This window comes from Sinocyclocheilus anshuiensis, unplaced genomic scaffold (genome assembly GCF_001515605.1).
Source record: "Sinocyclocheilus anshuiensis isolate Anshui unplaced genomic scaffold, SAMN03320099.WGS_v1.1 scaffold1453, whole genome shotgun sequence".
Classification (NCBI taxonomy): Eukaryota; Metazoa; Chordata; class Actinopteri; order Cypriniformes; family Cyprinidae; genus Sinocyclocheilus; species Sinocyclocheilus anshuiensis.
In genome coordinates this window covers 435,379-447,313 of record NW_015549558.1, presented here as the reverse complement: position 1 = coordinate 447,313, position 11,935 = coordinate 435,379, and the positions used below count along the sequence as shown (strand labels likewise).

At 37.8% G+C, this 11,935-nt stretch overlaps 1 protein-coding gene across 6 annotated transcripts in view; it reads right to left on the bottom strand.

Moving 5' to 3' along the window:
• Nucleotides 1-11,935, bottom strand: part of LOC107657026 (SLIT-ROBO Rho GTPase-activating protein 3-like) — a 32,206-nt gene that overhangs the window by 11,734 nt on the left and 8,537 nt on the right. For 4 of the 6 annotated variants that reach the window (XM_016445015.1, XM_016445012.1, XM_016445016.1 and 1 more), the window contains 12 exons: nucleotides 9,058-9,591; nucleotides 8,609-8,780; nucleotides 7,102-7,264; nucleotides 6,896-6,958; nucleotides 5,694-5,867; nucleotides 5,431-5,559; nucleotides 4,488-4,709; nucleotides 3,544-3,645; nucleotides 3,195-3,380; nucleotides 1,721-1,805; nucleotides 1,412-1,439; nucleotides 924-1,020 (listed from right to left, as the gene is read on the bottom strand). In XM_016445015.1, the coding sequence (XP_016300501.1) occupies nucleotides 924-1,020; nucleotides 1,412-1,439; nucleotides 1,721-1,805; nucleotides 3,195-3,380; nucleotides 3,544-3,645; nucleotides 4,488-4,709; nucleotides 5,431-5,559; nucleotides 5,694-5,867; nucleotides 6,896-6,958; nucleotides 7,102-7,264; nucleotides 8,609-8,780; nucleotides 9,058-9,124 (1,488 nt within the window). In that variant the 5' untranslated portion in view covers nucleotides 9,125-9,591. Of the gene's footprint in view, nucleotides 1-923; nucleotides 1,021-1,411; nucleotides 1,440-1,720; nucleotides 1,806-3,194; nucleotides 3,381-3,543; nucleotides 3,646-4,487; nucleotides 4,710-5,430; nucleotides 5,560-5,693; nucleotides 5,868-6,895; nucleotides 6,959-7,101; nucleotides 7,265-8,608; nucleotides 8,781-9,057; nucleotides 9,592-10,359; nucleotides 10,571-11,935 lie in introns of those variants that run through there. The other 2 variants (XM_016445013.1, XM_016445017.1) reach the window with 2 other exon arrangements.

The following is an 11,935-nucleotide window of genomic DNA, read 5'->3' as shown; positions in this document are numbered from 1 at the left end:
TTAGTTCATTCACAATGCTTTATGGGATTATAGTTCGCTCCATTAACTTTTTTTTTTTTATCTCAACGGAGAAACCAAGTAGGGTTGAAAAACTGGACAGTCACTGTTAGACTCTTTTGGCTTTGCTTTCAATGAAAAGCAGCATTGTTTTCATATGTTATAGCCTATGCAAACAATGCAGCTTCTCATTGAAAGTAAAGCATAACATAGAAGAGACAATAAATACAAATATCACCAAGCATTTCACTAAGGAAGAGGCTTGGATAAGCATTGAATGATGACTGCAGTATTCAGAGAATAGCGCAGTGGATCTTATGAGCGCGAACATGCACAAAAATATGCATGCCTCCACTCACACACACAGGTGAACACACATTTTTGTTGGCTAACACATGGATTATTAAGCTGCACAGATGCCTGGAGAGGAAACTGTGAACGCGTCTGTCTCACCCAATTTAATAAGCAGCCATGCCACTTTATGCAAATAACGTAGCATGTCATTTCAAATAAGATTCGGTAACACAATCAATCATGCAAACCGTGCCAATGTCTCTAATCTTACTGGGGGAGCATGAAGTGAGCATAATATTTCCAAATATGTTCTTATTATATAACATTCACCTTGTAGATTTACAACCCGACTGGTCAAACCAAAAGGTCACAATTCACAAATAATCATTAACAGGCCACATTAATAAACCAGATGTGTTACTGTGTCACAAGTCATAATCAGACAAAGGGGTTGCCATGCTTAAAGCCATACCAGAAGTGTACAAATGCAACACACATGACCGGAAACACAATGTGAACAAGGCACTAGTGTTAAGGAAGCCACGGAGGGAATGAAGTTATAGGAGCACAGCAAGAACATTACAGAACTCTATCTGTAAGAGATCAGAGGGCTGTCAGCCGCAGGGTTATACCTGAATGAAGGAGAGCATATCTCCAGAGAAGAGTTTGTGGTTGTACTGGGAGCAGGGCCTGGCTTTCCGCACACGCACTGCCCTACCAGGTTGCATTCTGGGAAATATATACACCGGCACTCCACTGTGACACTATGGCATCAGTGTACTCATGCAAACATGCTAACATAACAGTAATTCACACAGAACAGACAACAACACAACAGAAATGTTCTATAGAGCATTCACACAGTTTTGAGTCAATACACTATTTATCCCACAATGTTTTAGCCTCATTATGAAACTGATTGTGATTCGTTCAATCACTCGAGTAGTTTAAACTTATCATTAAATTTCTCAATGGAGCCATCTTAATTTCTGCTGAACACGCAAAGACCGCCGGCCAGGAAACAAGAGCAGATGTTTGCTGGATTGTGGCCAATGTTTTCAGCACATGACTGTGTGAACAGCACATAGTCACAGAGAGACAGATGGGATGGGAGACATACCTGGAGGGATCGCTATCAATGGCCTCAGCTGCAAAAGAGACAGAGAGGGAGCATAAGGATAAAAAAATTACAGTTAAGTTGACAGTTACTCCATCACATAGTTTCCACCAAAATCCTATAGTTACTAAAGTCACTGTTGCTACTTTAGTGTTGCAACTTTTATTGTGATAAGACATCTTACACCATCGTACCCTATATTTTGTTAGGGCACAGCGACAAACTTCTTTCACACATTTTTTTTTTCATTTTATTATTTACCTACTTTCTTTTTATTCTTAGTTGAAGAGCTGGTTAGTTGTGGTTAGTTACCTTTCTGTATGGCCTCTTTAAGTAGGTCATGCTTGACTTGGAGTTTCGAGGTCAGAGAGCTGCCACTTATATGCTCCTTCACTTTCTGAAAAAAAAATCCATTGAATACATGAATGCCTATGTTATTGTTAGTCATCAAGGTATTTACTTTTCTGCTCTAAGATTTGCATGGACATAATATGGCCAAAAGTATAACTACTGTTCAAAAGTTTGAGATTGGTAAGATTTTTTTAATGTTTTTGAAAAAAATCTCGAAAATTTATTTGATTAGAAAATACAGTAAAAATAGTGAAATATTATTACAATTTAAAATACCCGTTCTCTATTTAAATATATTTTAAATTATAATTTATTCCTGTGATGCAAATCTGAATTTTCAGCATCATTACTCCAGTCTTCAGTGTCACGTGAACCTTCAGAAATAATTGTAATATGTAATATTTGCTGCTCAGAAACATTTCTTATTATTATTATTAATGTTGAAAACAGTTATGCTGCTTGTTATTTCTGTGGAAACCATGATACATTTGACAAATAGAAAGTTCAAAAGAACAATTTATGTGAAATAGAAATCTTTCCTGTCTTTACTGTGACTTTTGATCTACACTGAACAAAATTATAAACGCAACACTTTTGTTTTTGCCCCCATTTTTCATGAGCTGAACTCAACCATCGAATGTGAGCATTTGCCCACTAAAGTCGGTTACGACGACGAACTGCAGTCAGGTCGAGACCCCGATGAGGACGACGAGCATGCAGATGAGCTTCCCTGAGACGGTTTCTGACAGTCTGTGTAGAAATTCTTTGGTTATGCGAACCGATTGTTGCAGCAGCTGTACGGGTGGCTGGTCTCAGACGATCTTGGAGGTGAAGATGCTGGATGTGGAGGTCCTGGGCTGGTGTGGTTACACGTGGTCTGCGGTTGTGAGGCCGGTTGGATGTACTGCCAAATTCTCTGAAACGCCTTTGGAGACGGCTTATGGTAGAGAAATTAACATTCAATTCACGGGCAACAGCTCTGGTGGACATTCCTGCAGTAAGCATGCCAATTGCACGCTCCCTCAAAACTTGCGACATCTGTGGCATTGTGCTGTGTGATAAAACTACACATTTTAGAGTGGCCTTTTATTGTGGCCAGCCTAAGGCACACCTGTGCAATAATCATGCTGTCTAATCAGCATCTTGATATGCCACACCTGTGAGGTGGATGGATTATCTCGGCAAAGGAGAAGTGCTCACTAACACAGATTTAGACAGATTTGTGAACAATATTTGAGAGAAATAGGCCTTTTGTGTACATAGAAAAAGTCTTAGATCTTTGAGTTCAGCTCATGAAAAATGGGGGCAAAAACAAAAGTGTTGCGTTTATAATTTTGTTCAGTGTATATAATGCATCTTTAATGAATAGTAGGGGGTGTCCACATATTTTTGGTCATAAAGCACATCAATCTAGGACAAGAGGAGGTGATCTTACTGTGAAGTAGAAGGTCTCTGTGTCCTGTTGATTGGCTCTGCGTTTGGCGAGGCTGGGTTTGGTTCCTGTGCCATCACCTGTGCTCTCCACTGATGGGGTGGCGGAGGCATCAGGGGTGGGGTTGCAGTCATCATCACAGACACTCTCCAGAAGATTTGAGAGTGTTGTCTTAAGTGTCTTACTAATCTGAAGGAATTTCACAAGTTTAAGATATGCGAGTAGCAAAAAAGGGGTTGTTCACAAACCCACTTGAAAAAAGCAAAATAATAAGAGTCAGAGAAACACACAGTACTGCTATGAGCATCTCTGAAGGAGTGCACAAAAATAAAGAGTGTGGCACAGATTTTACCTCCTCAGTTTCCAAGGTAACAGATGCCAGTCTGGACTGAAGCTGCTGGAATCTGGTCTCGAGCTCATACCTCACCTGACCTTCTGCGCTCACCTCACACACCTGTCACATACACCAGATATTTTTATTATACATAATGATGGCCCCTCATGGTGGCCACTGTGTTAAGAACACATGACCAGCTGAATACTATTCATTTTACCTTGGTAACACCTTAATAGCAAACCCTTTAAGTTAGCAAAAAAATTATCATAGGTGACAACTATTGCTGGTCAGGATGAAGTACTAGACCAGTGAATAAACACAAATTTACTTGTGCCATTAAGTTAAGCTTATATACATTAATAGAATTTATATTGTATATAAACAATAGATGTGATAGATTTTTGTTTTAGAATATATTAATTTATAATACACCACTATTCAAAAGTTTGGAATCGTAAGATTTTATTACAGTAAAAACAGTAATATTATGAAAATATTACTGCAATTTAGAATAATTGTTTTCCATTTCAATATATTTTAAAATGTAATTTATATCTGTGATGTAATGCTCAATTTTCCATTCTTCAGTGTCACATGATCATGAGAAATCATTCTAATATGCTGATTTACTACTGAAGGAACATTTCTTATTATTATCAATATTGAAAACAGTTGTGCTGCTCAATATTTTTGTGGAAACTGAGAGACATTTTTTCAGGATTTTTGATGAAAAGTTTGAAAGAACAGCATTAAAAAAAGGATTTACTGTCATTAAACTTTAAAATGGTAGTGTATATAAAATATTACTTGTATTGCACTAAAACATTACAAAAGTTTTAGTTTGTAATATATATAATTATGATTATACAAATTATAACGCTACAATATTTCAAGGATTTCATTAATTCAAGAGCTACTGAAAGCCCTACTAAATGCAGATGATCATTCTCATGCGTCACCTGGTCTCCTTCATGGGGCTGGTGCTGAAAGCGTAAGGGCAGACAGAATGCCATGTTGTGGGCCTGGAGCAGAGCATCTCTATCCTGGCCCTGGTTGATTCCAGTCACCGCTGTGTCTAGCTGCTGAAGGCCATTTTTCATATTGTGGACAGTTCGGTTTCTGTTGGAGAGGTAACCGCGTATAACCCGAGACACAGACAGGTGATACCCCAGATCTGTGCACTGCATTCAACATCAACCAGATGGCGAGACAAAGACAAAAAGAGAAAAATAATGTCATTGTTTGAGCAAACATGACTGTTCTGATTCACACCTGCTGTGATGTTCTGGATTTGACATGTTCTACAATGTGCCTCAGGCAGTGGGAATAACAAATCATCAGACACTTTTGAGAGCTGAAGATATCAATGCCACAAAAGATATACAGTACCAGTCAAAAAGTAGAACAATAGTGAAGTCATTGAAACTATAAAATGACACGTGTGGAAATTATCAAGTGACTTCATGAGGTGCATCCTGGGATTCTTTTAAACAGTCCTAAGGGGGTTTATATGTATGCTAGACATGTGTCAGCTCTTTTCCTGCACGTTTATGCTCCTACTTACTCATTAAAAATAGTTTTGTGAACATAGGCACTATTTTTATTTGTCTTTAAATGTAATTTAAAATATTTAAGTATAAATCTTTAGATCAAAAGTTGTTTAAGACCATGAGAAACATAAATCAGTACAGTGCGTTCATATTTTCAATGGTAGTGTAGATGGTTTTCTCTAGAGCTCTCTCAATGGACACATTCTGCAAACAGTAAATACATTAGATAAAATGCTCTGTGCTATATTTTGGTCAAGGGTCAATTCTAGATGAAAAGGGAACTAAAACCTAATGACATCAAATAAAGAGTGTCTAGACAGATGGTAATGGGACAGCAGTGTTTTAGACTCACATCAATCAGAGTGCAAATGTCCTGCAGATAGTACTTATTCATGGAGGCATTAGCTGCTGCCAAGTTGAGCAAGTAGTCGTTACGAGCTTTAGTGCACTTCAGCTGAGTTTCTTGTACTTTCCCTTGTCTCTGTGATGAAAACACATGTACAGTGGAAACTGGGGGGTTAGAGATAATGCGAGATACTGCTCTTCCTGTGCCATCTTCACAGAGCAAAGCTCCGGATGTCACCATCTTTCATTCTTACAAACCACCATTTTTACCTTCTCCATCAGTCTCTCCATTTTTTTCACAGAACTGCGCCTCTGCCCTCCTGATTGGCTGAGCCCGAGATCAGCTGACTTGCCCGTCTGTTTCTCCTCCAGTCGTGTGGCCTCTTTGAGCTTACCTTCAGCAGCCAAACAGTCTATGTGGTACTGATGGTAAGTTTTCAAAGCCTGTCAGAAATTAAACACTTTTACAACATGCACAGCAAAAAGTAATTTTCTTAATTCATATTCATTCATCTTTTTCCAGTATTATCTAAACATCCTTAAAACACGGTAAACGTTATTTTTACTTCATGGGCAAATACTTTTTTTTTTAAATTTATTGTAACATAATGAGACCGATCATTTTTGGATTATTGTTAGATTTGTGAATAAAACAGGATTAAAAAACTAATTATATAATTATTATTATTATTATTATTATTATTATTAGTATTATATGTAAGTATTATTATAAAAATGCTTATTTTACTTTAAAATTGTTTTAACATAATAAGACAGATATTTTAAGCCTATTTACAAATTTAAAACATATTTAAAATATAATAATAATGGGCAAATCAATTTTTTTAAATTATTGTTTAACATAGTAAGCCAATAATTGTAATTTTATTGTTTTATTTATGAATAAAGCAATATTCATGTTGTGACACTCAAATTCAAGCTCTATTTTTATTTTTTATGATCAAGCTTAGTGTATCTATTTTCAGCGACATTAAATACCTTGTAAGACTGCAAAAAGAACATGCACGCAAACATGAAAAAATCAGTGAGCCTTGAGCCAAGACACTTGTGGTAGGCAAGCTGTTTGTCTACTGGAGGGTAGAGAGCGCACAGCTGCTGTCAGCCGGGGTCAGTGGGCTTGATCTTGCAGCTCTGACCCGAGCACAGCTAGAAATGATCTCTGGAAAGCGGGGGGGCATGTGGGCTTTTTGTGCTACAGGATGAACCAAAATGAACTGAAACTTAAGGGTCTATAGAAAGACATGCAGACATATTCAATCATGAATGGATGTGCAAATATGTGCATCAAATGGTATTTAGTTTAGTTTAATCATGCAGTCTCTGGCCACAGCGAGATGGTGTAATTCAAGGCTGATGCAATTTGGACTCTATTTCAGTTCAGTTCAGTTCTGTTTCAGTTGCTTTTAAGCGTGTAAATTTAGCATGCTCACACCTAACGGCCTCCAACCTACCGTCTGCAGCTCTGTGGTGACTTTCAAGAGCTCATCCTGCATCTGGAGTCCCACCTCCTTGCTCTGAAACAGAGAATAAGAAATAAGGAAGATGGTTTGGCTGTGTTTTGTGTGGGAGTGTTATGTTGGTTAATAAGAGAGGAAGAGAAGAAGGGGGATTTAGATGTCAGATCTGGTAATAGAGTGGAAGAGAGAGATTTCTGTACCCGTTTTGCCAGGCGGTATGTGTCCTCTATGCAGTGTGAGAGCCGCTGCGTGAGTGTGTTGCAGCAAAGCTCACTCAGTGAACTGTGATCTCGGCTCTCCTGCCTGGTCTGGGTCAGCAGAACAGACCAGCACTGAGCCACCGACAGGTCCAACTGCTCCTTCCTAAAGAGAGACAGGAGTGAATGAAAGGTTAAAGTTTCAATGTAACAGAAATAGTGACAGATCTTTTCTTCTGTATTGTGACAAATCTGAGTGAAACAGGTTATCGAAAAAGAAAATATGTCGACTTGGTTCTATCTATCAGTTGTTGATTGGATGGAGGCAGATCTGACTGTGCTTGCAATTAACTGTAAAAAAAAAAATTAAAAAAGTGGACTAAGTGGTTAAAGTCTGGTATACATCACCAGAGAGAAGTCTGGTTTCACCAGAAGATCCAGTTATGAAAAATTGTTCACAATAAGATTAATGCCAATATATGCACATTCAACAAATATATATATATATATATATATATATACACACACACTGTGTAAGAAAATTTTTTCCTAGCAAGTGTATAGCGCCGACTTCAGTTACCCAGATGAGCCTGTGTTATCAGCTTTTACCGGTTGTTATCGAGGAACAACATACATCGGAATGTCGCGACTGACCAATCAGAATCAAGTATTCCACAAAGCCATGTAATAATATTAAGTAACATATTTTAGACGTAATATTGCTAGTTGCTTTACGAACGTTTGCTCTGCCAATGAAAAAAAAAACAGAAAAAAGTCACAGCTATTGTGGCAGTAGTGGTGTTCCTAAATGAATGAGTGTTTTTGAACTAATCAGTTGAGCAAATGATTCAATGACTCACAGAGACAGTAGTTTAATTGGTTACTGAAAGAACCAGTATGTTTGAATGAATCGGTTGAGTTAATGATTCAATGACTTATCCACAGATACAGTGGCTGCATCCGATATTGCATACTTCCCTACTATACTATAAAACAGCATGTGAACAGAATAGTATGTCCAAATTCTATTCTATCTAGAGTATTCATAACACCAATGGATATTTTACTATCTCACGAGGCCACAGGCAGGATTTATGAATGGCAGTTAGACGAAGCAACTGATGCTGGTTGGTCATATGACAATGACAAAATGATGAATATAGTACGTCTGGATTGCATTCATACTACACACATTCGTACTATATAGAAAGTACTTTTTAGAAGGTGACTAAATGATTGCTTATTCAAAAGAAGTACCTACTCAGAGAGTATGCAATTTCAGGCGCAGCCAGTCTTTTATTTGGTTACTGAAAGAACCAGCGTGTTTGAATGAATTGGTTGAGTGAATGATTCATTGACTCACTCATACATATATCTTTCTATCTATCCATAGAGCTATCAATCTATAAATCAATGTCTATCTATCTATCTATCTATAACGATAAGTAGATATACATCACTAGGCCACATCTCAGTTTGACTTCATCGGTGCTAAAAGCAGGATAAGTACCTCTTGGTCTTCACTGTGAACCTCTCGCTGAGTTTCTCCAGAGAGCGGGCATACTCTGCCTCAATCTCCCCCCGTCTGCGCAGGTACTCGCTAAGATCCTGCAGCTGCTGTGTCTTGACCTCCACCTGGGCGTCTAGGATTTTTAGCTGCTCTGAGAGCTGACCCCGCACCTCTGAGCAAAGAGACAGAAGGGAAAGAGATCACATATGGATGGTTTTCAGCACAAAAAGCGGCATGAACTGATGACTTTGTATCCCCCTGCACTAGTGTCCCTGGCCTGGGGCTGAGAGCTGATTGGATGAGGGAAGACAGCATCTCTAATATTGCCTATAAATACATCACAGTGCAGGCCTACATCTCACACACAGAACAAACATTACATGTAGAGAAGTACATTAGTCTGTACTACCTAGCCAAGTGAAAGGGACAGCATTAGATCAAGTTTTTACCTTTGATTTGTGTCTCATACTCCGCCAGACTCCCCTTTTCCTTTCTAAGTTTTCCATGCGATGTCATGTTCTCCTTTGTTGGTGTAGCGCTCCTGTTGACTTGTTCACAGTGACTCACAGTCTGAGCTGATCACGCACAGGCTTCGTTCCTCTTCACAAAAAAACGATGCTAATTCCAGTTTCAAGGTATTGGTGTTTTTATTTTTGCAAAATTAGCTATATTTCCATTATAGTGCAGAAAGGCAGGCCACATTTGGTCTGGAGTTCATACTGGGCTATTAAAGAAAAACCTTTTCAGTCTTTCAATTTGTGCCCTTAGCAGAAACGGAACAGGGAAGTCTCTGTGTGCACGTGTGTGTGTGTGTGTGTGTGTGTGTGAGAGTGTTTGTGTACACGGAGGGAGTTCCAATCCAAGCAATTCTCTCTCAGCACTGAGCTTGTGCATTTAAAGGTTTGTTTTCAGAGCAGAGAACGTTGCAGGGGCCTGATAGTTTTCTTTTTCCTGAGACTGTGGTTAAACGTGATTGTCCTTGCCTGGAAAAGACAGAGAGAGACACAGGAAGAGAATTTTGGTGTGACAACTGACGAAGACAAAGTACAAGACGAAGCAAATACAAGTTAAGAAAGACGGGAGAGGAAGAGAGATACAAAAAATGTTACTTCAGAATGACGTGTCTCTGGCACTTCCAGAAGACGGTTAAGCAAACAGAGTACACCTGCCCACATCCTGTTTGTCTTCTATGGTGTGTGTGATTCAGAAAGATTCTCACATCAAGACATCCTGTCAATCCTAAATTAAGTATCCACACTTTGTACTACTTCTAAAAACAAACCTTTCAAGTTCTCAACAAGGTTTACTTTAATTGAATGTCAAGAGGCAGCCCAACAGTACCAAAGTTGTAATTATTTTTGCACAATGCAACCTGTCCATGTTGGCATCTGCCTAGTTTGGCTGCTTCCACCAAGTGACAGATGAATTTGCATTAAAAATAGAGTCTAATTGGACACAGTCTTTGATATCAACAACAAACAAAATAGGAACGGTTTTGTTTTTCCTTTTAAGGAAGTCTGTTTATTTTGCTATCTAACTATGAACAATTATATAGATGCGTTTTATTATTTGCATTTAGTATCTTCAACACTGCCTGCAATCCAATCAGACAAACCTGTGACCCAATTTTTGGTCGCAACCTGCCAGCTGAGGACCACTGCTCTAAAGCATGAGCTAATAACTCAAATTAAAGGCCTTAAACACGTCAGACAGGGAAGGGAGAAATTTTTAGAAGCTCTGTCTCTGCCTACCTGACTGATTGTTTGCTGTAGGACGTTAGGCTGAACTGTGCTAGAGTTTCTGTGAGTTGCACCAGTGATGGCCGTTGGTCTTATGAGAGGGTGGAGGGACCTGAGTCATCATGGCTTTCGGCACAAACACACACACACTCATAGTCAGACCAGAGAGTGCTGCTCTAGCACTGTGCATTAAGAATTTAAGATACCACACATATATGGTGAGTCACCTGAGAAACACACACAGAAATGTTCTGCACATTATGAACTAATGTATGTACATTTACATACAAATAAAGAGGTTTCTCATCATGGTAATTTGTCTCATGTATGCACTTAAATATGTTGGTGTGCATATATGTTTTAGGCCAGGGATTCCCAAAATTTTGTAAGCCAAACCGCTTTGACAAAATATTTACTTGAGATTTTAAGTTAATATTTCAACAATTTATCAACACATTTACATGTTCACGGTTCTCTGATGTTGGTTAACGCTCACATGACATGCAAGTAAACAAATAAAATACTTCATTTTTTGGCAAATACATTATTTTGATTGTTATTATTTTACAATTATTTATTTTAATTGTACATTTTAAAGATTTAACAAATTATTACATTTTGATCAACTCACAACCCCACAGCAGTTATCTCATGAATACCAGTTTGGGAAACCCTGTTTTAGGCCTTTGGATGCTAAATATAAATGACAAATTAAACACTGTAAAAATTATTTTATGAAGTTGTAAATAAAACAGATTATTGGGGTCCATTTTACAAGAAAATACCATTTCAGTCTATCTACTTCAAATTGTAATTTTTAATTCAATGTCTTGCAGTTTCTTTGTAATAATTTGTAAAAAATGTACTAGCTATTCATGAGTGAAAATTGTTTCAAAGTAAATCCACCAGATTTGATTTTTTCAACCCTGTCACATGAGCACAAAGCTTTTCATGTAACAATAGCAACAAATAAACACATAATTATTGCACTATACCCATAATACTAATAGTATAGCAACACATTTTCTTGTCAACTGATTCCATGCAAAAGGCACATCATGCACTCTTACTAGTCATTGAGCAGTCATGACAGTCTGCTCTTCACTTCCTCCATCTGACTGTTTAGAGGTCAAAAGCCTCAGCCAGCCAATCAGAACTCAGCAGAGACTTCATTATGATAATGCTATTATTGATTCACAAGGGTTGAATCGGATTTGTGCACAATGGGGTTGAATTCTATTGCATTAGTGTATGCCAGCACTGCTGCATGTCAGTGCGTTTTTGATATATACTCTTGGTAGTAGTTTCTCTATTTTATAGAAAAGATTGAAGCACTTTAACTTTAGTCTATTTCAGATGTAAAAAAAAATGCAAGGCTGCATTTCTATAAATAAAACCCCACACGGTGTCCACTCATCTAATTGCATAATTCATTTAGCAATCACAATTCAGCATAATGGTGGTGGTGAAACCTATTTTTAAATATATGTATATGTATATATGTGTATATATACATATACACATACATATATATACACACATATATACATATACATATATACATATACATATACATATATATATATAC